Genomic DNA, 26,961 nt, shown 5'->3' with positions numbered 1-26,961 from the left:
ATAAGTCATTTAAACCGGTTCTGCTATAAGTCATTTAAACCGGTTCTGCTGCTGATCATTTAAACCGGTTCTGCTAAAAGTCATTTAAACCGATTCTGCTAAAAGTCATTTAAACCGGTTCTGCTAAAAGTCATTTAAACCGGTTCTGCTATAAGTCATTTAAACCGGTTCTGCTAAAAGGCATTTAAACCGGTTCTGCTATAAGTCATTTAAACCGGTTCTGCTAAAAGGCATTTAAACCGGTTCTGCTACAAGTCATTTAAACCGGTTCTGCTAAAAGTCATTTAAACCGGTTCTGCTAAAAGTCATTTAAACCGATTCTGCTAAAAGTCATTTAAACCGGTTCTGCTAAAAGTCATTTAAACCGGTTCTGCTGCTGATCATTTAAACCGGTTCTGCTAAAAGTCATTTAAACCGGTTCTGCTGCTGGTCATTTAAACTCGCACCGGTTCTGCTAACTTTTGTTTTCCATAGATTTTCTAAATGATCAAAGAAAGCTGAGAAATACGTATGTTAGCTCAGTGTGCTAATATGCTAACAAACAGGAACTAGCTTAAAAGTGAAGTTTTTCATGTTGCTGAAACTTCACTTTTCTCTTTTAGCTCTGATATCTTTGGTGAAAGATGGCGCCACCTGATGTCCTTCTGTTGGCACTGCTGGGAAGTTTAGTTTGGTTAACGTTTATAGTTTTAAGTTCCTGTTTGGAAATCCAGATAAAGAAACTGATTCTTGTTTAAAGAAAGGGCAACTGTTGAAACAATTTATCTTCAATTTGGAACTAATTTCATTTTCTCCAAATTAGGAATTGTAATGTTGAAAAAAATCCCCTCCAAACTATCCTTTCATGAACAGATGCTTCTTTCTTGGTCATTGATCTACAAACATGTTTCTTCCCCACATAGATGCTACATATAGAACAATAGAGACGTACAGAAACCAATCCTTATTTTACCCTTTTGGTTCGTCAGCTGTTTAACCCAGATGGGTCATTAAAGACATATCAAGACTTTATCTTAAATTATAGCATCATAATGCCTATTTATGAATTTAATATTATAATAAATGCAATCCCTGATGGAGTAATTATGTTATTTAAAAGGGCAGCAGGACAGAATCCAATAGTTGGTCGTGTACGCTCATTATTTCTGAAAGATGTCGTATCCATTCCAGATGTGGTCGCTTATTGGAACACCTTTATCAATAACCTTGACTAGAAATAGATTTGGAACTTGCCAGCTAAATTTATGATAAATAATAAAGTAAAAGAAGTATCTTTTAAAATAATCCATCAACAGTTTTTTACAACGATTCAAAAGAAGATGTAGATATAAATGGCTCTTTCTGTGAAGATGTATTTAATTTATTTTGGTCTCCACCAAATTATGGGAAGATATTTCCAACTTGTGTTGAACCCCATTTTCCTTTTGCTTTGAACATATGTTGTTTGGCTTAACCGACTATCCATGTGGGGAAAAAAAACAATTTTATATCATTAAACTTATTATATATTTAGTCAAACGTCGACACACAAATCAAAAACCACTTCTTTCTGTCTTTGATAATGAAGTCAAACAATATATTAAAACTATTAGACATTCCACTGCTCTGAAAAACATTAAGACTTGATTTCTGTGCTTTAAATGTCTAAATAAAGATTTATTCAAAGGAAAAAAAAGCCAACTGTCGGTTGACCGTTTTGCCAGCCGTTTCTAGGTAACGGTGTACATTCCCGCCCGCTGATGACGTCTCCCTTAGCAACGCGTCTTAGAAACCGGCTGCTCGGACACAGCGAATCCAGCCGGAAGGTTTTTAATTTAACTTCCGTTTAACTTTAACTTCGTTTCAGAGAAGTTTCACCCGCTGCTGGTTTTACACGTTAAACACGTGATGTTTGTTCGTGCGTCCTGCGTCTGAAGAATCAACAGAACCAGCTTAAAGGGTAAGTAATGACGGCGGGTTCGGTTCGGTTCGGCTAGGTTCGGCTCGGCTCGGTTCGGCAGGTGAAGGCAGAGCTATAGAGTAATACAGAGTTGCGACACGCTTTGAAGTCGCCGCTAGGGCTGTCACGTGGTTCATGTGAGTCTCCGGAGTTCCAAACATCACAGCGCTGTCAGTCAGTTTGAACGGGTTTTAGCGGGACGGAGCACAAAAACGATAACTTTAACATTTATGAAGCAATTTTCGGTAAATATTGAACCATAATGTGCATTGATCACTTCACTGACGATGTATTTTATCAACGTTTTTCTTTTTTGGAGCGAAGAGACACATTTATCACCATTTTAAATCATAGAGTGTACCCCTGAATGCTAGCAGGGGGCAGCTACCTCGTCCTCCTTTATACTGAATCATGCCAGTGGTCCAGCTTACCTTCAGATCTACATCCTTTAACAGAGCATGATGTCTGTTCCTCCTGTTGTCCCAAACACTCCATCTGTAGAAGATGTCATTCAGTCTGTCTGTTCTCTCTGGTGTCAGATGGACAATGAGCCCCCCCGCGACCCGATCGACCGATTCAGCGGGTATAATGGATGGATGGATGGATTAAAATATGGATTTAACTTTTTTCTGGTTAAAACCATATTAATGACAAAATAAATGTGTCAGTTGTGAAAAAAATAACCAAAACAGATTTAAACCAAATAAAGAAGTTATTTTACTGCTATTTATACTGTTGGGTAGATTAATCTGCAACAATGAACTGTATTTGATCAAATTTAAGGGTTTGGACATTGTAGAAAAGTTCTGAAGTCCTAAGGGTTGATCCATGACAGCAGCGACCAGCACATCTGCTGACCTCCCTGACAACAACAGAGAAATTAATAAATTCATTATCACAGCTGCAAAGTCATGCTGAAAAAACACTTACTTAATTAAAGACCAGTCAGCTAATGCCTCACTATGCCAAAAATGTTGTAATTTAATCAATTTACCGGAGAAAATACGTCAGAAATACCAAAAATGTATTAAATGTATTATTACTATAGGCCTATATAGTATTTTGGTAATGTTGTAAAACCTAACAATCAAAACAACTTTACATAATGTCACCTGACAATAAAAAGTTAACGGACTTTAGTGAAATGATCACGTTAATTACCTCACGTTAGCCTCCGTTACCAAGCTTTAAGCTAGGTCCCTAAATCCATTACATTTTTAACATCAACATCGACATTTCATGCTAACCAAATGTAAAAATAACGATGTCTAAGAGTATACTTCTGATAGATAATGCTTAAAAATGTAAAAAAACGTTTAAAATGCTGTTATTTTATTAACTTACCAGTAATTGTTCTTGACGAGCAATTGAGGTTAACGGAGCTGCGTCCCTTGTTTGGAACTGTGGCGTCTCCGTGACCCACGTGACTTCCGCATTCCTTTCTTTCTATAGAAGTCTATGGGAGTGTCGCCACTCTCTTTTTACACCACTCTGGGTGAAGGTACAGTGAACCTCCGGTTCTCGTCTCAGGTGAACTCATGTTTAACCCTTCTGTTGTCCTGCAGGTCCAAAGTGAGCCACTACCATGTTTAGCTGTAGAATAAATACCTTAAACTATCTTTTATGCCTTTTCCTAAAGGGACCCCATCATTAGAAAAAGTTTATTTTTGTTTATGTTTCCATGTGGGCTGTACACCACTAGGGCACAAAGATTGTCTTATGGGTCATTTTTGACCCGTGAATTATAAAAACATTTAAACACCAGAAAAAAGTTCACTGTTTTTTTCCCTTTCAATATAATTAATTCAGAAGTAATTACTTCACATTTGTATAATAGCAATAATAAACCTTTATTATGTAAAAGAAAACTGAGAAAACAAGAAAACTGTTGGTCCAACTGACCAAAAAAAAAAAAAAAGTGTAATCCTGAAAACTGGTGATTGTCTTTTTGTATTGTGTAACAAAAAATACATGATAAAAAATGTATTGAATTGAGTTGAATAGATAAATAACAGGTGGTTTCATCATACAAAATAGATTTTGGATTTAAAATTTAATTAAGTTGCTTTATTTTGGCCATTTTTGACCCGTAGGGCAAAGGGGAGTAAACACAATGTTAAGACCGCACAAAGGGTTAAGGGTTTTACCCACATCAGCACCAGGTCCAGAGGGGTCATTTTGGGGTAATTTAAAGCTTCATGACTATAAGAAACAGTTTACAGGATTGATTCTCAAATAATATTTATTTAGATTTAATTTTTCTGCTGTGGACTTTGGGTTTAGTTTCGTAATGTAACGGTGTTCTGATGTCACTGGTCCTGTTGTAAAAGAGGGAAGAAACGCGCCATGAACAGAGTCAGTCACAGCAGTTAAACTGGTCTGAGCCCACACCAGTTAAACTGGTCAGAGTCACAGCAGTTAAACTGGTCTGAGCCCACACCAGTTAAACTGGTCTGAGTCACAGCAGTTAAACTGGTCAGAGTCACAGCAGTTAAACTGGTCTGAGTCACAGCAGTTAAACTGGTCAGAGTCACAGCAGTTAAACTGGTCAGAGTCACAGCAGTTAAACTGGTCTGAGTCACAGCAGTTAAACTGGTCAGAGTCACAGCAGTTAAACTGGTCTGAGTCACAGCAGTTAAACTGGTCAGAGTCACAGCAGTTAAACTGGTCAGAGTCACAGCAGTTAAACTGGTCAGAGTCACAGCAGTTAAACTGGTCAGAGTCACAGCAGTTAAACTGGTCTGAGCCCACACCAGTTAAACTGGTCTGAGCCCACACCAGTTAAACTGGTCTGAGCCCACAGCAGTTAAACTGGTCAGAGTCACAGCAGTTAAACTGGTCTGAGCCCACACCAGTTAAACTGGTCTGAGCCCACAGCAGTTAAACTGGTCTGAGTCACAGCAGTTAAACTGGTCAGAGTCACAGCAGTTAAACTGGTCTGAGTCACAGCAGTTAAACTGGTCAGAGTCACAGCAGTTAAACTGGTCTGAGTCACAGCAGTTAAACTGGTCAGAGTCACAGCAGTTAAACTGGTCTGAGCCCACACCAGTTAAACTGGTCTGAGTCACAGCAGTTAAACTGGTCTGAGTCACAGCAGTTAAACTGGTCAGAGTCACAGCAGTTAAACTGGTCTGAGCCCACACCAGTTAAACTGGTCTGAGTCACAGCAGTTAAACTGGTCAGAGTCACAGCAGTTAAACTGGTCTGAGTCACAGCAGTTAAACTGGTCTGAGTCACAGCAGTTAAACTGGTCAGAGTCACAGCAGTTAAACTGGTCTGAGCCCACACCAGTTAAACTGGTCTGAGCCCACACCAGTTAAACTGGTCTGAGCCCACAGCAGTTAAACTGGTCTGAGCTCACACCAGTTTAATGGACTCTGGTTTCTGAGGGTGCTTCGTTCATGGTCCTCAGGAGAGAAGCCGATGGATGAGACGGTGAAGCCTCTGAGGATTCCCGCCCAGATGAGCGTCTACGCCGACAAACACAGCGTCTCCCACCTGGTGCAGGTAAGGCAGCGGCCCGCGGGCTCTCCTACAGAACCCGGCAGCTGTTCCACACTCTGTGTTTGTGTTCCAGAACCTTGTTTCCAGCCTGGTGATCGACCTGCCCGATGATCCGATATCCCACCTGATCGATCTGCTGCAGAGGAGCTGCGCGGAGGGTGAGTTGGTCTGTAGAGATACCATCCAGTTCAGACCAGTTCTGAACCAGTTCTGATCCAGTTCTGAACCAGTTCAAGCCAGTTCTGAACCAGTTCAAGCCAGTTCTGATCCAGTTCTGATCCAGTTCTGATCCAGTTCAGACCAGTTCTGAACAAGTTCTGATCCAGTTCTGAACCAGTTCAAGCCAGTTCTGATCCAGTTCTGATCCAGTTCTGATCCAGTTCAAGCCAGTTTTGATCCAGTTCAAGCCAGTTCTGAACCAGTTCTGATCCAGTTCTGAACCAGTTCTGAACCAGTTCTGATCCAGTTCAAGCCAGTTCTGAACCAGTTCAAGCCAGTTCTGATCCAGTTCTGATCCGGTTCAAGCCAATTCTGAACCAGTTCAGACCAGTTCAGATCCAGTTCAAGCCAGTTCTGATCCAGTTCAAGCCAGTTCTGAACCAGTTCAAGCCAGTTCTGATCCAGGTCAAGCCAATTCTGAACCAGTTCAGGCCAGTTCTGAACCAGTTCAAACCAGTTCTGATCCAGTTCTGATCTAGTTCAAGCCAATTCTGAACCAGTTCAGACCAGTTCAGATCCAGTTCAAGCCAGTTCTGATCCAGTTCAAACCAGTTCTGAACCAGTTCAGGCCAGTTCTGAACCAGTTCAAACCAGTTCTGATCCAGTTCAGGCCCGTTCTGAACCAGTTCAAGCCAGTTCTGATCCAGTTCAGACCAGTTCTGATCCAGTTCTGATCCAGTTCAAGCCAGTTCTGATCCAGTTCAAGCCAGTTCTGAAGCAGTTCAAACCAGTTCTGAACCAGTTCAAGCCAGTTCTGATCCAGTTCAGACCAGTTCTGATCCAGTTAAAGCCAGTTCTGATCCAGTTCTGATCCAGTTCTGATCCAGTTCTGAACCAGTTCAAGCCAGTTCTGATCCAGTTCTGATCCAGTTCTGATCCAGTTCAAGCCAGTTCTGATCCAGTTCTGATCCAGTTCAAGCCAGTTCTGATCCAGTTCAAGCCAGTTCTGATCCAGTTCTGATCCAGTTCTGAACCAGTTCAGACCAGTTCTGATCCAGTTCAAGCCGGTTCTGATCCAGTTCAAGCCAGTTCTGATCCAGGTCAAGCCAGTTCTGATCCAGTTCAAGCCAGTTCAGATCCAGTTCTGATCCGGTTCAAGCCAATTCTGAACCAGTTCAGACCAGTTCAGACCAGTTCAGATCCAGTTCAAGCCAGTTCTGAACCAGTTCAAGCCAGTTTTGATCCAGTTCAAGCCAGTTCGGATCCAGTTCTGATCCAGTTCAAGCCAATTCTGAACCAGTTCAGACCAGTTCAGATCCAGTTCAAGCCAGTTCTGATCCAGTTCAAGCCAGTTCTGAACCAGTTCAAGCCAGTTCTGATCCAGTTCAGGCCAGTTCTGATCCAGTTTAGACCAGTTATGATCCAGTTAAAGCCAGTTCTGATCCAGTTCTGATCCAGTTCAAGCCAGTTCTGATCCAGTTCAGACTAGTTCTGGTCCAGTTCTGATCAAGTTCTGATCCAGTTCTGATCCAGTTCAGAACCAGTTCAGACCAGTTCTGAACCAGTTCAAGCCAGTTCTGAACCAGTTCAAGCCAATTCTGATCCAGTTTAAGACAGTTCTGATCCAGTTTGATCCAATTCAAACCAATCTGGTTCCACAGAGAGGGCCCTGATAACTGAAGGCTCTGCCTCCCAAACTGGCAGCTGGTTCCACAGAGAGGGGCCTGATAACTGAAGGCTCTGCCTCCCAAACTGGCAGCTGGTTCCACAGAGAGGGGCCTGATAACTGAAGGCTCTGCCTCCCAAACTGGCAGCTGGTTCCTCAGAGAGGGGCCTGATAACTGAAGGCTCTGCCTCCCAAACTGGCAGCTGGTTCCTCAGAGAGGGGCCTGATAACTGAAGGCTCTGCCTCCCAAACTGGCAGCTGGTTCCACAGAGAGGGGCCTGATAACTGAAGGCTCTGCCTCCCAAACTGGCAGCTGGTTCCACAGAGAGGGGCCTGATAACTGAAGGCTCTGCCTCCCAAACTGGCAGCTGGTTCCACAGAGAGGGGCCTGATAACTGAAGGCTCTGCCTCCCAAACTGGCAGCTGGTCCCACAGAGAGGGGCCTGATAACTGAAGGCTCTGCCTCCCAAACTGGCAGCTGGTTCCTCAGAGAGGGGCCTGATAACTGAAGGCTCTGTCTCCCAAACTGGCAGCTGGTTCCTCAGAGAGGGGCCTGATAACTGAAGGCTCTGCCTCCCAAACTGGCAGCTGGTTCTACAGAGAGGGGCCTGATAACTGATCATCACAGGAAGTGAGCAGGGAGGATTGAATTGTGATGAAGACGAGCTTCCTGTGATGTCACCTTTTCCTCCTCTTCCTCACCTTCATTGATCGCTGTGATGGCCGCCTTCTGACCCTATGACCTCTGATCAGTCCCCAGGGTGATGCTGCTTGGCCCTCCTGCCGTCGGCAAACACACTCTGGTGAGTCAAAGCGAGCACAGCACACACACCTGGACACACACACCTGGACACACACACATGGACACACACACATGGACACACACACCTGGACACACACACACCTGGACACACACACATGGACACACACACATGGACACACACACCTGGACACACACACACCTGGACACACACACACCCGGACACACACACACCTGGACACACACACCTGGACACACACACATGGACACACACACATGGACACACACACACCTGGACACACACACACCTGGACACACACACCTGGACACACACACATGGACACACACACCTGGACACACACACACCTGGACACACACACCTGGACACACACACATGGACACACACACATGGACACACACACACCTGGACACACACACACCTGGACACACACACACCTGGACACACACACATGGACACACACACCTGGACACACACACATGGACACACACACACCTGGACACACACACACATGGACACACACACCTGGACACACACACATGGACACACACACCTGGACACACACACATGGACACACACACACCTGGACACACACACACCTGGACACACACACACACACACACACCCGGACACACACTTGCTGCCATTCGCTCATCGCCCTGCTTCTTCTTCTTCTTGTGTTTATTTTTCAGGCTACGAGGCTGAGCGCCGAGCTGAGAGCCGTCCATGTGACCGCGAAGAGTTTACTGCAGGACGAATCAGAGCTGAGCGGGCTCAGCGAGCAGGTGACTGTTTGATCCTCTCACCTGAGACTGAGTGACCACCTGGTGCTGATTCTCACCCCGGGGTCAGAGGGAGAGAAACACCTGCCGAGCAAAAAAGATCATTACTCATAATCAATCATCATCAATATGAACTAATCAGTGATATTAACTAATCATCATCAATATTAACTAGTCAGTGATCATAACTAATCATCATCAATAGTAATTAATCAGTGATCATAACTAATCATCATCAATAGTAACTAATCAGTGATCATAACTAATCATCATCAATAGTAACTAGTCAGTGATCATATCTAATCATCATCAATAGTAACTAGTCAGTGATCATAACTAATCATCATCAATAGTAACTAATCAGTGATATTAACTAATCATCATCAATAGTAACTAGTCAGTGATATTAACTAATCATAATCAATAGTAACTAGTCAGTGATCATAACTAATCATCGTCAATAGTAACTAGTCAGTGATCATAACTAATCATTGTCAATAGTAACTAATCAGTTATCATAACTAATCATCATCAATAGTAACTAGTCAGTGATCATAACTAATCACCATCAATAGTAACTAGTCAGTGATAATAACTAATCATCATCAATAGTAACTAGTCAGTGATCATAACTAATCATCATCAATAGTAACTAATCAGTGATCATAACTAATCATCATCAATAGTAACTAGTCAATGATATTAACTAATCATCATCAATAGTAACTATTCAGTGATCATAACTAATCATCATCAATAGTAACTAGTCAGTGATCATAACTAATCATCATCAATAGTAACTAGTCAGTGATCATAACTAATCATCATCAATAGTAACTAGTCAGTGATCATAACTAATCATCAATAGTAACTACTCAGTGATCATAACTAATCACCATCAATAGTAACTAGTCAGTGATATTAACTAATCATCATCAATAGTAACTAGTCAGTGAACATAACTAATCATCATCAATATTAACTAGTCAGTGGTATTAACTAATCATCATCAATAGTAACTATTCAGTGATCATAACTAATCATCATCAATAGTAACTAGTCAGTGATCATAACTAATCATCATCAATAGTAACTAGTCAGTGATCATAACTAATCATCATCAATAGTGACTAATCAGTGATCATAACTAATCATCATCAATAGTAACTAGTCAGTGATATTAACTAATCATCATCAATAGTAACTAGTCAGTGATCATAACTAATCATCATCAATAGTAACTAGTGATAATAACTAATCATCATCAATAGTAACTAGTCAGTGATCATAACTAATCATCAATAGTAACTAGTCAGTGATCATAACTAATCATCATCAATAGTAACTAATCAGTGATCATAACTAATCATCATCAATAGTAACTAGTCAGTGATCATAACTAATCATCATCAATAGTAACTAGTCAGTGATCATAACTAATCATCATCAATAGTAACTAATCAGTGATATTAACTAATCATCATCAATAGTAACTAGTCAGTGATATTAACTAATCATAATCAATAGTAACTAGTCAGTGATCATAACTAATCATCGTCAATAGTAACTAGTCAGTGATCATAACTAATCATTGTCAATAGTAACTAATCAGTTATCATAACTAATCATCATCAATAGTAACTAGTCAGTGATCATAACTAATCACCATCAATAGTAACTAGTCAGTGATAATAACTAATCATCATCAATAGTAACTAGTCAGTGATCATAACTAATCATCATCAATAGTAACTAATCAGTGATCATAACTAATCATCATCAATAGTAACTAGTCAGTGATATTAACTAATCATCATCAATAGTAACTATTCAGTGATCATAACTAATCATCATCAATAGTAACTAGTCAGTGATCATAACTAATCATCATCAATAGTAACTAGTCAGTGATCATAACTAATCATCAATAGTAACTACTCAGTGATCATAACTAATCATCATCAATAGTAACTAGTCAGTGATATTAACTAATCATCATCAATAGTAACTAGTCAGTGAACATAACTAATCATCATCAATATTAACTAGTCAGTGATATTAACTAATCATCATCAATAGTAACTATTCAGTGATCATAACTAATCATCAATAGTAACTAGTCAGTGATCATAACTAATCATCATCAATAGTAACTAGTCAGTGATCATAACTAATCATCATCAATAGTGACTAATCAGTGATCATAACTAATCATCATCAATAGTAACTAGTCAGTGATATTAACTAATCATCATCAATAGTAACTAGTCAGTGATCATAACTAATCATCATCAATAGTAACTAGTGATAATAACTAATCATCATCAATAGTAACTAGTCAGTGATCATAACTAATCATCAATAGTAACTAGTCAGTGATCATAACTAATCATCATCAATAGTAACTAATCAGTGATCATAACTAATCATCATCAATAGTAACTAGTCAGTGATCATAACTAATCATCATCAATAGTAACTAGTCAGTGATCATAACTAATCATCAATAGTGACTAATCAGTGATCATAACTAATCATCATCAATAGTAACTAGTCAGTGATATTAACTAATCATCATCAATAGTAACTAGTCAGTGATCATAACTAATCATCATCAATAGTAACTAGTCAGTGATAATAACTAATCATCATCAATAGTAACTAGTCAGTGATCATAACTAATCATCATCAATAGTAACTAGTCAGTGATCATAACTAATCATCCTCAATATTAACTAGTCAGTGATCATAACTAATCATTGTCAATAGTAACTAATCAGTTATCATAACTAATCATCATCAATAGTAACTAGTCAGTGATCATAACTAATCACCATCAATAGTAACTAGTCAGTGATAATAACTAATCATCATCAATAGTAACTTGTCAGTGATATTAACTAATCATCAACAATAGAAACTAGTCAGTGATAATAACTAATCATCATCAATAATCAAACCTCTGACTGTACTCAGGTGTAACTTGTGCTTTATGACTGATGGTACCTAACATGGCGTCCATTTGTTCTGACTGGCCCGCCCACCTGTTGGGTCATGTGACCTGCGGGTTGTTGTGTATTCAGGACCCTCCAGATGAGCTGCTGCTCCGGCTGGTTCCACAGAGGCTGAAAGAGGTCGACTGCTTCAACAGGGTGAGTCCGTTCACATGCAGGCTGATCCTGGTTCTGGTCCTGGTTCTGGTCCTGGATCTGATCCTGGTTTGTAGTATGTATGTAGTATGCAGTATGTAGTATGCAGTATGCAGTATGGAAGTATGTAGTATGCAGTATGGAAGTATGCAGTATGTAGTATGTAGTCTGCAATATGGAAGTATGTAGTATGTAGTATGCAGTATGTAGTATGCAGTATGTAGTATGTAGTATGCAGTATGGAAGTATGCAGTATGGAAGTATGCAGTATGTAGTATGCAGTATGGAAGTATGTAGTATGTAGTATGCAGTATGTAGTATGCAGTATGGAAGTATGCAGTATGTATTATGCAGTATGTAGTATGCAGTATGGAAGTATGCAGTATGTAGTATGCAGTATGTAGTATGCAGTATGGAAGTATGCAGTATGGAAGTATGTAGTATGCAGTATGTAGTATGCAGTATGGAAGTATGCAGTATGTATTATGCAGTATGTAGTATGCAGTATGGAAGTATGCAGTATGTAGTATGCAGTATGTAGTATGTAGTATGCAGTATGGAAGTATGCAGTATGTAGTATGCAGTATGTAGTATGCAGTATGGAAGTATGCAGTATGTAGTATGTAGTATGCAGTATGCAGTATGTAGTATGTAGTATGTAGTATGCAGTATGTAGTATGTAGTATGCAGTATGCAGTATGTAGTATGTAGTATGCAGTATGTAGTATGCAGTATGGAAGTATGTAGTATGCAGTATGTAGTATGTAGTATGTAGTATGTAGTATGCAGTATGGAAGTATGTAGTATGCAGTATGGAAGTATGTAGTATGTAGTATGCAGTATGTAGTATGCAGTATGTAGTATGCAGTATGTAGTATGCGGTTTCGAACACAGCCCATGTGTGTGTCCACGTGTGTGTGCACGTGTGTGTGCACGTGTGTGTGCACGTGTGTGTGCACGTGTGTGCAGTGTTCTCTCCGTGTGTGTTTCAGCCTCTCACAGATCTGCAGTGAATCTTCACTCAGCTTCTTTTATTAGCATCAGTGTTTAGCATTAAGTCTCAGTGTGCGTGCACGTGTGTGTGCACGTGTGTGCACGTTTGTGTGACATTAGCAGTTACTTTGATTGGCTAGTAGCTGTTTGTGGCCGCAGGCTACACTCGTCAGGAACACACCTGGGACTGTGGGAAGGTGTGAGCGTGATGTTTTTCTCTGGTGTGAATGCAGGATGATTGACAGCCCCCGTCAGGCTGCTGTCACATTAAATACCTGCCTGCTGCACACCTGTCCACCTCCTCTGAACCAACACCGCCTCCTGACACACACAGACTGCTGCCACCTTTGGTTTCCAGATGTTTGTGCGAGCCGCGGTCACCTGAGGTTAAAAAGGGACGCGCTGCTGTCATCGATCACATGGTTAAAAGCAGAAGCACACACAGCCCGTTCCAAAAGAGTTGGGACACTGTTCAAAATGAAGGTTAAAACAGAATAAAGTTCTCAGTAGTTCTCATAAAACAACATTTATTCACAACATTTTACAATTTTATTCATAATATAATGCACTATATATAGTGCATTATATATAATGCACTATATATAGTGATTTATATATAGTGCATTATATAATGCAATATATAATGCATTGTATATAATGCATTATGTATAATGCACTATATATAATGCACTATATATAAATCATTGTATATAATGCACGATATAATACACTATATATAATGCATTATATATAATGCACTATATATAAATCACTATATATAATGCATTGTATATAATGCACAATATATAATGCAATATATAATGCATTGTATATAATGCATTATATATAGTGCATTATATATAATGCACTATATATAAATCACTATATATAATGCACTATAATGCACTATATATAAATCACTATATATATGCATTTTATATAAATCATTATATAATGCACTATATATAAATCACTATATAACGCACTATATATAATGCACGACAAACAAACACTCCCTGTGTGAATAACCTCTAACTGAGCAGCAGAATCTCGTTCTGGACACCCAGATGTGATGATAAATGATAAATTCTACTTGCAGAAACTGAATGTTTTCTTTGGGCAGATGTTTGGGAATCTTTTCCAAACAAGATGAATCCCAACCAAAAGTCAGAGCGCAGCCATTCAAAGTCAAACTGCGAGTTCCAGGCTAAAATAGTCTGTCAGAATCGTAATAAGTGTGCTGAATGCCTTTCTCTGTGCACCCTGACAGATGCTAAGCAGTCAGATAATCTGGAAACAGGCAGGGACACACAGTCTGTCAGAGATGTGTGAGTGCTGCTGTCAGTCCCGTTCATTCAGCCTGACAGGCAGCACTGAGGGACTAACTCCGCTCTCATCCTGATTTCCTGTCACTGTCAGAGATGCTGTCAGCCTCACATCAGCCTCACATCAGCCTCACATCAGCCTCACATCAGCCTCACATCAGCTCTCAGACACCATCAGGTCACTGTGAGCCCGTGGCTTTGTTCGAAACCGCCTACTACACACTACATACTACATATTGCATACTACATACTGCATACTGCATACTACATACTACATACTACATACTGCATACTACATACTGCATACTGCATACTACATACTACATACTACATACTACATACTGCATACTACATACTACATACTACATACTACATACTACATACTGCATACTACATACTGCATACTGCATACTACATACTACATATTGCATACTACATACTGCATACTACATACTGCATACTGCATACTACATACTACATACTACATACTACATACTGCATACTACATACTGCATACTACATACTGCATACTACATACTGCATACTGCATACTACATACTGCATACTACATACTACATACTACATACTACATACTGCATACTACATACTGCATACTACATATTACATACTTCCATACTGCATACTACATATTGCATACTACATACTGCATACTGCATACTACATACTACATACTGCATACTACATACTGCATACTGCATACTACATACTACATATTGCATACTACATACTGCATACTACATACTGCATACTGCATACTACATACTACATACTGCATACTACATACTGCATACTACATACTGCATACTACATACTGCATACTGCATACTACATACTGCATTCTACATACTACATACTACATACTACATACTGCATACTACATACTGCATACTACATATTACATACTTCCATACTGCATATTACATTCTACATACTGTATACTGCATACTACATACTGCATACTGCATACTACATACTGCATACTGCATACTACATACTACATACTGCATACTACATACTGCATACTACATATTACATACTTCCATACTGCATATTACATTCTACATACTGTATACTGCATACTACATACTGCATACTGCATACTGCATACTACATACTGCATACTGCATACTACATACTACATACTGCATACTACATACTGCATACTACATATTACATACTTCCATACTGCATATTACATTCTACATACTGTATACTGCATACTACATACTACATACTGCATACTGCATATTACATACTGCATACTTCCATACTGCATATTACATTCTACATACTACATACTCCATACTACATACTTGCAAACGGCATACTCATTCGATCAGACAGTATGCAGAGCATTTACCCACAATGCATCTCGCTAGTGCCCGAGCCGAAATCAGCCGGCCTGAAGCTGATTTCTCTTAAGCTCTAAACTCTGTAAACTTTAGCAACATTTGAAACATTTTCAGGAGAGAAAGTAGTCGTTTAGATCCCCAACGTGTTGAAAACCTGACAAAATACCGGCTTTTTACAATTTTGTTCCCACGAATTCGGTGCTACTAAAGCTAGCCGCAGTGAGCAACGCACTTCTGGTTATTTTCACAAAATAAAATACCCGTTGCCTTTTATCATAGGGAAAGCCATTACCATACAATTGGTGCTTTTGTTTTGAAAACAGGAAGTGAACCTACCCTCGTTGTAGCTAGCTTGAAACTGTCGTTTTGACAGGAAATGACGATCGGCGACGTCACGTTACGTTGCATCTTGGTTAGTTTGAGTATGAGTAGTAACCTCATGATGCATACCCAACATTTAGGAGAATCTAGTATGCATCCGGCAACTTAAAAAAAAGTTAAAGTTAGTAGGAGTAGTAGGCGGTTTCGAACACATCCCGTGTTTCAGAACAGGCCAGCAGCCGTGCTGCAGCAGGTTCTGTGGGTTCTCATGATGATCTCGTGTTGTCTGTCAGTTTAAAGCCTGTCATTGGTCAGATCAGCAGACCTGACGAAGGTTCCAGCATCCAGATGTTGGGCGGTCCAGAGGACGGTCCGAGGTCTTGGGGTGGGAACTGTTCCAGCTGGTCTCCAGCTTAATGTTTGTGTGTTTCAGGGCTGGGTGTTGGAGGGATTCCCTCAGACTCGTCTGCAGGCTCTGAGTCTGCAGCAGGCCGGTGTCCTCCCTGAGCACGTTGGTGAGGACTGGAACTGTCTCACTCCCTCACTTCCTGTCCTGTCTCACTTCCTGTCCTGTCTAACTTCCTGTTTTAAACGGCGCTCCTCTGCTGCTCGCCAGTGATACTGGAGGCTCCGGATGACGTGCTGCTGGAGCGTAGTCAGGGCCACCTGGTTGACCCGCTGACAGGAGGTGAGTCAGAACCGGTTTGGTCTGCTTAGCACAGAACAGAACCTGCTGATGACATCACTTCCTGTCTGCAGACGTCTACCATCAGACCTTCATCTGGCCGACAGATGACACCATCGCTCAGCGCCTGGAAAGGGGGCGGGGTCTGTCGGAGAAGCAGCTATTGGCTGATCTGAAGCGTTACCACTGTGAGGTCACAGGTCTGAGGTCGGCCTATCAGAACGTCCTGAAGGTCGTCAGCGGGGACCAGCCTCACGCTGATGTTTACCACCAAGGTAAAGACCCAGAAGCAGGGTGTGAAAAACTATGGCTGTGTTCGAAGCCGCATACTTCATACTTCCGATACTATTTACTACATACTACATTCTACCATACTTCCATACTTCCATACTACATACTTCCATACTACTTACTACATACTACATACTACATACTCCATACTCCATACTACACACTTCCATACTACATACTTCCATACTCCATACTCCATACTACATACTACATACTACATACTACATACTACATACTACATACTACATACTACATACTTCCATACTACATACTACATACTACATACTTCCATACTACATACTACATACTCCATACTCCATACTACATACTACATATTTCCATACTACATACTCATCGATCAGACAGTATGCAGAGCGTTTACCCACAATGCATTTCGTTCCTGCCCGAGCCGAAATCAGCCGGCCTGAAGCTGATTTCACTTAAGCTCTAAACACTGTAAACTTTAGCAACATTTGAAACATTTTCAGGCGAGAAAGTAGTCGTTTAGATCCCCAAACCTGACAAAATACCGGCTATTTACAATTTTGTTCCCACGAATTCGGCGCTACTAAAGCTAGCCGCAGTGAGCAACGCACTTCCGGTTATTTTCACAAAATAAAATACCCGTTGCCTTTTATCATAGGGAAAGCCATTACCATACAATTGGTGCTTTTGTTTTGAAAACAGGAAGTGAACCTACCCTCGTTGTAGCTAGCTTGAAACTGCCGTTTTGACAGGAAATGACGATCGGCGACGTCACGTTACGTTGCATCTTGGGTAGTTTGAGTATGAGTAGTAACCTCATGATGCATACCCAACATTTCGGAGAATCTAGTATGCATCCGGGAACTTCTCGCTTACTCAAACTTGCTTACTAATGTGGGAGAAGGATGTCATGACATGTTCATGACTTCTGGCCTAGTTACATCCTGAGCCTTGTTGACTGATTCATATGAATATGGGTAAAAGGTAGTATGGGCTGTTTACATTTAGGGCAGACGCTCGGCGTCGCAGGAAGAGATTGAGTCCGGATGACGCATGCATGTTATGATTAAACCAGTATAAAGTTGGTTCACAGTATGAAGACGGTGGACATTTTGTACACTCTGTACGCACATTTGCTGTGACGGTTTGTTCAATAAACTCCCCAATGGACGGCTGACCAACGCGGGATTCGACTCTAATTTCTCCACAACACTAACTCAGAAAGTTAGTATGAGTATGCGGTTTGGAACCCAGCCTCAGTGAACCCTTCCTGCTTCCACAGGAAGGAGCAGCCAGGAGCTGCTGATCAATGCTCTGATTAATTGATCATCAGTCAGTGGGAGCACCTTTTGTCTCGGTTTCCGTTCCATTAATAATGAGACGTGTTGGATTCTCTGAGTTTCACCTGCTGAGGAACAGATTTTATTTGGTTTTGATGAGTAAAACCTGAGAACTGAAGAACCAGCTCAGCAGTTTTTCTGCTGTTTGCTTTTTCTTTCTTCCAAATGACCAGAACTAGCGATCCATTTTCTGGCATTCCATTGTCGTAACTACAGCCCTCTGTGTGTTCTCAGTTCTGGGTTTCATCCGGACTCGTCATCGCTCCAGAACTCCCAGAATCCTCCTGCTGGGTCCTCCGGGTTCTGGGAGGAGCCACCAGGCCCGGCTGCTGTCAGAGAAATACAAGATGGTGGACGGTACGCACACGCATAGATCAGAGCATAGATATGGATAGAATCATAGATATGTATAGATCCATAGATATGTATAGATCCATAGATATGTATAGAACCATAGATATGTATAGAATGGCTAGATGTGTTCCGTCTGAGTTTAGAACCTCCGCACAAGTCGGCCATCTTACCACAGGGTGAGATGTCCGGGAGACAGTCAAACCTGAGGTAACCATAGTTACGCTAAGTGATCTGCTCTGACACTATTACTCTTATCTCGCAGAAATCTCCACCATTTTACACTGTTTTACATACTAAAAGACCCTGTGCGATATTTTATTTATTCGGTCATCTGTGCAATAATTCACGTCACTACTGTGCAATATCTTTTCTATTTATGGTCAGACTATGTGCATACAATGTGTAATTAACACAAGTGTAGTGCAATATGGGCAATAACTCAACCATAGTGCCATAACTTATTTTATTTAACTCTCTTTACTTTGTATATCTTGTATAGCCTATATTCTTTTTTACACTTTGTTTTAGATTATTCTATATTAATTATATATTATATTAATTATTCTATATTATACTGTGTTTAGATTTATAGAGATCCTATGTGTGTGTTTGGAGCTACTGGGGACTTGAATTTCCCTGAGGGAGTCATCCCAAGGGGTAAATAAAGCTGAGTCATGGGGCAAATAAACCTGAAATATTTACGTTTTTATTTAAAAAAATAAATATGGACTTCGTCTGTAGTGTGATAATTAGCTTACTACTTTGATGTTTATACTAACCTAGACGTTTGAGAATTAAGCAAGTTATGTCTTGAATGTTTGAATGTTTCACCATCAACACAATGAGAGAGCTGCCTGTGGTAAGATGGCCGCCATCTGCGGACGTTCCACTCCGTTGCCCAGCAACGCGGACGAGACATCTAGCCATTCTATACATATCTATGATTCTATACATATCTATGATTCTATACATATCTATGATTCAATACACATCTATGATTCTATACATATCTATGATTCTATACATATCTATGATTCAATACACATCTATGATTCTATACATATCTATGGTTCTATACATATCTATGATTCTATACATATCTATGATTCTACACATATCTATGGTTCTTTACATATCTATGATTCTACACATATCTATGGTTCTATACATATCTATGATTCTATACATATCTATGATTCTACACATATCTATGGTTCTATACATATCTATGATTCAATACACATCTATGATTCTATACATATCTATGATTCTACACATATCTATGGTTCTATACATATCTATGATTCAATACACATCTATGATTCTATACATATCTATGATTCTATACATATCTATGATTCTACACATATCTATGGTTCTTTACATATCTATGATTCTACACATATCTATGATTCTACACATATCTATGGTTCTATACATATCTATGATTCTATACATATCTATGATTCTACACACATCTATGGTTCTATACATATCTATGATTCTATACATATCTATGATTCTATACATATCTATGATTCAATACATATCTATGATTCTACACACATCTATGGTTCTATACATATCTATGATTCTATACATATCTATGATTCTATACATATCTATGATTCTATACATATCTATGATTCTACACATATCTATGGTTCTATACATATCAATGATTCTATACATATCTATGATTCTACACATATCTATGATTCTATACATATCTATGATTCTATACATATCTATGATTCTACACATATCTATGATTCTACACATATCTATGGTTCTATACATATCTATGATTCTATACATATCTATGATTCTACACATATCTATGATTCTACACATATCTATGATTCTATACATATCTATGATTCTATACATATCTATGATTCTACACATATCTATGATTCTACACATATCTATGATTCTATACATATCTATGATTCTATACATATCTATGATTCTACACATATCTATGATTCTATACATATCTATGATTCTATACACATCTATGGTTCTACACATATCTATGATTCTATACACATCTATGATTCTATACATATCTATGGTTCTACACATATCTATGAATCTACACATATCTATGATTCTATACACATCTATGATTCTACACATATCTATGATTCTACACATATCTATGATTCTACACATATCTATGATTCTACACATATCTATGATTCTACACATATCTATGGTTCTATACATATCTATGATTCTACACATATCTATGGTTCTATACATATCTATGATTCTATACATATCTATGATTCTACACATATCTATGGTTCTATACATATCTATGATTCAATACACATCTATGATTCTATACATATCTATGATTCTACACATATCTATGGTTCTATACATATCTATGATTCAATACACATCTATGATTCTATACATATCTATGATTCTATACATATCTATGATTCTACACATATCTATGGTTCTTTACATATCTATGATTCTACACATATCTATGGTTCTTTACATATCTATGATTCTACACATATCTATGATTCTACACATATCTATGGTTCTATACATATCTATGATTCTATACATATCTATGATTCTACACACATCTATGGTTCTATACATATCTATGATTCTATACATATCTATGATTCTATACATATCTATGATTCAATACATATCTATGATTCTACACACATCTATGGTTCTATACATATCTATGATTCTATACATATCTATGATTCTATACATATCTATGATTCTATACATATCTATGATTCTACACATATCTATGGTTCTATACATATCTATGGTTCTATACATATCTATGATTCTACACATATCTATGATTCTACACATATCTATGGTTCTATACATATCTATGATTCTATACATATCTATGATTCTACACATATCTATGATTCTACACATATCTATGATTCTATACATATCTATGATTCTATACACATCTATGGTTCTACACATATCTATGATTCTATACACATCTATGATTCTATACATATCTATGGTTCTACACATATCTATGATTCTACACATATCTATGATTCTATACACATCTATGATTCTACACATATCTATGATTCTACACATATCTATGATTCTACACATATCTATGATTCTACACATATCTATGGTTCTATACATATCTATGATTCTACACATATCTATGGTTCTATACATATCTATGATTCTATACATATCTATGATTCTACACATATCTATGGTTCTATACATATCTATGATTCAATACACATCTATGATTCTATACATATCTATGATTCTACACATATCTATGGTTCTATACATATCTATGATTCAATACACATCTATGATTCTATACATATCTATGATTCTATACATATCTATGATTCTACACATATCTATGGTTCTTTACATATCTATGATTCTACACATATCTATGGTTCTTTACATATCTATGATTCTACACATATCTATGATTCTACACATATCTATGGTTCTATACATATCTATGATTCTATACATATCTATGATTCTACACACATCTATGGTTCTATACATATCTATGATTCTATACATATCTATGATTCTATACATATCTATGATTCAATACATATCTATGATTCTACACACATCTATGGTTCTATACATATCTATGATTCTATACATATCTATGATTCTATACATATCTATGATTCTATACATATCTATGATTCTACACATATCTGTGGTTCTATACATATCAATGATTCTATACATATCTATGATTCTACACATATCTATGATTCTATACATATCTATGATTCTATACATATCTATGATTCTACACATATCTATGATTCTACACATATCTATGGTTCTATACATATCTATGATTCTATACATATCTATGATTCTATACATATCTATGATTCTACACATATCTATGATTCTACACATATCTATGATTCTATACATATCTATGATTCTATACATATCTATGATTCTACACATATCTATGATTCTACACATATCTATGATTCTATACATATCTATGATTCTATACATATCTATGATTCTACACATATCTATGATTCTATACATATCTATGATTCTATACACATCTATGGTTCTACACATATCTATGATTCTATACACATCTATGATTCTATACATATCTATGGTTCTACACATATCTATGATTCTACACATATCTATGATTCTATACACATCTATGATTCTACACATATCTATGATTCTACACATATCTATGATTCTACACATATCTATGATTCTACACATATCTATGATTCTACACATATCTATGACTCTATACACATCTATGATTCTACACATATCTATGATTCTATACAAATCTATGATTCTATACATATCTATGATTCTACACATATCTATAATTCTATACTTATCTATGATTCTATACATATCTATGATTCTATACACATCTATGATTCTACACATATCTATGATTCTATACACATCTATGATTCTACACATATCTATGATTCTATACACATCTATGATTCTACACATATCTATGATTCTATACACATCTATGATTCTACACATATCTATGATTCTATACACATCTATGATTCTACACATATCTATGGTTCTACACATATCTATGATTCTATACATATCTATGATTCTACACATATCTATGATTCTATACATATCTATGGATCAGACCACTCTGATCAGGAGCAGTAACGTTGGCTTAGAGTCCAAACAGAACGCACATCTGATCCGAACAGGACCAGAACTTTGGTTCTGTTGTTTCTGTTTAACTCGTAAAGTGTTCTGTTGTTTCTGTTTAACTCGTAAAGTGTTCTATGTGTTCCTTCAGTGTGCTGTGGTCAGCTGCTGAGGTCTGCAGCAGCCGACGGTTCTGACCCGGGAGCAGAGATCCAGCCGTACCTGGACGATGGACGAGCAGGTGAGCTCAGAGTGAGCGCACTGTGCCGCTGTGGTCCGCGGGGTTCTGTTCTGTGTTCCGGTTGTGATCATTGATCCTGGATTATTGATCACCAATCGGCCTGTCGGTTCAGTTCCAGACTCCCTGGTGCTGCAGGTTCTGGAGGAGCGTCTGAGCCGAGTGGACTGCAGCTGCAGAGGTTGGATCCTGCACGGGTTCCCCTGCGACCTGCAGCAGGCCCAGAGCCTGCTGGAGTCCCAGCACCAGCCCAACAGGTACCTTAGAACCCAACAGGTAGCATAGAACCCAACACAGAACCCAACAGGTAGCATAGAACCCAACACAGAACCCAACAGGTACCATAGAACCCAACACAGAACCCAACAGGTAGCATAGAACCCAACACAGAACCCAACAGGTACCTTAGAACCCAACACAGAACCCAACAGGTACCATAGAACCCAACACAGAACCCAACAGGTAGCATAGAACCCAACACAGAACCCAACAGGTACCATAGAACCCAACACAGAACCCAACAGGTAGCATAGAACCCAACACAGAACCCAACAGGTACCTTAGAACCCAACATAGAACCAAACAGGTACCATAGAACCCAACACAGAACCCAACAGGTACCTTAGAACCCAACACAGAACCCAACAGGTACCATAGAACCCAACACAGGACCCAACAGGTACCATAGAACCCAACACAGAACCCAACACGTAGCATAGAACCCAACACAGAACCCAACAGGTAGCATAGAACCCAACACAGAACCCAACAGGTACCTTAGAACCCAACACAGAACCCAACAGGTACCTTAGAACCCAACACAGAACCCAACAGGTACCTTAGAACCCAACACAGAACCCAACAGGTACCATAGAACCCAACACAGGACCCAACAGGTACCTTAGAACCCAACACAGAACCCAACAGGTACCATAGAACCCAACACAGAACCCAACAGGTACCTTAGAACCCAACACAGAACCCAACAGGTACCATGGAACCCAACACAGGACCCAACAGGTACCATAGAACCCAACAGCTACCATAGAACCCAACACAGAACCCAACAGGTACCATAGAACCCAACACAGGACCCAACAGGTACCATAGAACCCAACAGGTACCTTAGAACCCAACAGGTACCATAGAACCCAACACAGAACCCAACAGGTATCATATAACCCAACACAGGACCCAACAGGTACCATAGAACCCAACACAGAACCCAACAGGTACCTTAGAACCCAACAGGTACCACAGAACCCAGCTGGTACCAGCGGCTGACTTGCTACTTTTGGATGCCTTAGCGCGTCAGGCTCTTGGAAGAGAGCGTGCGCTCCGAGACCGTGGAGACAGACGAATGGCTAAAATCATGATTTAGATCTCTAAGGACGGTGCTGCTGCTAATATGCAGCTCGCTGCAGCCACAACTCCAGAGAGAAACATGCCGATCAAACCTGGATAAAATGATGGAAACTCCAGAACCGAACGAACCTTCAGGGTTCTGCTGGTTTCCTGCTGGAACCTTCAGGGTTCTGCTGGTTCTCTGCTGGAACCTTCAGGGTTCTGCTGGTCTCCTTCTGGTCTCATGATGGAAACTCCAGAACCGACAGAACCTTCAGGGTTCTGCTGGTTTCCTGCTGGAACCTTCAAGGTTCTGCTGGTTTCCTTCTGGAACCTTCAGGGTTCTGCTGGTTTCCTGCTGGAACCTTCAGGGTTCTGCTGGTTCTCTGCTGGAACCTTCAGGGTTCTGCTGGTTTCCTTCTGGAACCTTCAGGGTTCTGCTGGTTTCCTGCTGGAACCTTCAGGGTTCTGCTGGTTCTCTGCTGGAACCTTCAGGGTTCTGCTGGTTTCCTTCTGTAACCTTCAGGGTTCTGCTGGTTCTCTGAACCTCATCAGAACTTTTCCTCCTCCAGGGTTTTCTTCCTGGAGGTGACGGATGACGTCTGCCTGGACAGAACCGGTCTCAGAGCGACCGACCCGGTCAGCGGGCAGAGGTCAGTGCGCTGGTTCTTCCAGAACAACAACCAGATTTGTGCCAGCTCGTGCACGTACGTGCACACTCCTGTTTTTGGTTCTGCAGGTTCCACGCCCTGACCCGACCCGCTCCGAGCTCCGAGGTCCAGAACAGACTGCAGACCAGACCCGAGGACAGAACCGACACCGTGAAGCGGAGACTGGAACAGTACCGGGTCCGGTCTGCTGCCCTGCAGGTGCACATGCACACGCACGTGCACACACATGCACACGTACGTGCACTTTGTTGTGGCTGGAAACTTCATAAACAAACAAACGTTTGTGTTCAGTCTGTGTTTCCAGATGCTGTTCACGTCGATGCGGATCAGAACCCTCATACCGTGTTTGAGGTTCTGGAGAGCCAGCTGACCACTGACTGACACCCTGGATCCTGTCCAACTATCACCTGGATCCACCTGGACCCACCTGAACTCATTTATGTGTTCTATCAGGAAATATTCCTTTAATATTTTCTTAATTTGTTAATATTGATTAACACGTGTTTGTTTGTCCTAAATATTAACTTTGTAACTAAATGAAATGTGTGTAAAAAGTAAAAAGTAAAAAAATTAAAAACTTTATTCTCTAAAAATGAATATTTTAGTTCACTGTTAATAATTCTGAGATTATTAGAACTTTTGAGGCTTTTTATATCCAAAGCTCACATTTGGATATTTTACCAGAACCAAATACCCGGGCCCGTTCTTTGCCCCAGTCCAGTCCTGACCCCACAAAGATAGAAAAGCAAGTGTGTGTGGGATCAAACAATAATCGTGGTCAAACGCCGTCAAGTCTCCGTTTGGCATGGAAACACAAACAGGAAGTCCCAGCGTTCTGGATCAGGTCTCGGGCTGATGTTTGGACTGGTTCTGAAGGTCTGATCTGTCCTTATTCAGACTATCTGGGCCTCATCATTCTCATGATTCTGTTGCTGCTGCTGGTGGGTTCATGAGGACCCAAACAGACAGAAACTAAAAGAATGTTCTTTTAAAAACTGGAACCAAAAGCACAGCCTGACTGGATAACCAGGAACTAATTAACCTGAACATAACCAGGAACTAACTAACCAGAAGATAACCAGGAATTAACTAACCAGATCATAACCAGGAACTAACTAACCAGATGGTAACCTGGAACTAATTAACGTGAACATAACCAGGAACTAACTAACCAGAACATAACCAGGAACTAACTAACCAGAAGGTAACCTGGAACTAATTAACCTGAACATAACCAGGAACTAACTAACTAACCTGAACATAACCAACTAACCAGAACATAACCAGGAACTAACTAACTAACCTGAACATAACCAGGAACTAACCAGAACATAACCAGGAACTAACTAACTAACCTGAACA

At 39.6% G+C, this 26,961-nt stretch overlaps 1 protein-coding gene across 1 annotated transcript; it reads left to right on the top strand.

Annotated features, from left to right (window-relative positions):
- The first annotated feature begins 1,786 nt into the window (after window positions 1–1,786).
- On the top strand, window positions 1,787–26,141 carry ak8 (adenylate kinase 8). The gene is made up of 15 exons (XM_075468886.1): window positions 1,787–1,939; window positions 5,352–5,446; window positions 5,517–5,601; window positions 8,022–8,071; window positions 8,740–8,832; window positions 11,913–11,981; window positions 16,424–16,505; window positions 16,607–16,678; window positions 16,750–16,950; window positions 18,526–18,648; window positions 23,498–23,587; window positions 23,700–23,841; window positions 25,501–25,581; window positions 25,668–25,797; window positions 25,891–26,141. The coding sequence occupies exons 2-15, from the start codon at window positions 5,363–5,365 to the stop codon at window positions 25,978–25,980; spliced, it is 1,392 nt and encodes a 463-aa protein (XP_075325001.1). The 5' UTR covers window positions 1,787–1,939; window positions 5,352–5,362; the 3' UTR covers window positions 25,981–26,141.
- Window positions 26,142–26,961: the final 820 nt, after the last annotated feature.

The sequence above is a fragment of the Odontesthes bonariensis genome, chromosome 6, assembly GCF_027942865.1.
Source record: "Odontesthes bonariensis isolate fOdoBon6 chromosome 6, fOdoBon6.hap1, whole genome shotgun sequence".
Lineage (NCBI taxonomy): Eukaryota > Metazoa > Chordata > Actinopteri > Atheriniformes > Atherinopsidae > Odontesthes > Odontesthes bonariensis.
Note: the sequence above shows the minus strand (reverse complement) of the source record. Positions and strands in the feature narration are given on the sequence as shown.

Excerpts from the sequence above, each read along its gene's own strand:
- ak8 (XM_075468886.1), top strand. The coding sequence starts at position 5,363 with ATGGATGAGACGGTGAAGCCTCTGAGGATTCCCGCCCAGATGAGCGTC. Across the intron at positions 5,602-8,021 it reads GCAGAGGAGCTGCGCGGAGG|TCCCCAGGGTGATGCTGCTT; the intron begins GTGAGTTGGTCT and ends ACCTCTGATCAG. Across the intron at positions 8,072-8,739 it reads CCGTCGGCAAACACACTCTG|GCTACGAGGCTGAGCGCCGA; the intron begins GTGAGTCAAAGC and ends TTTATTTTTCAG.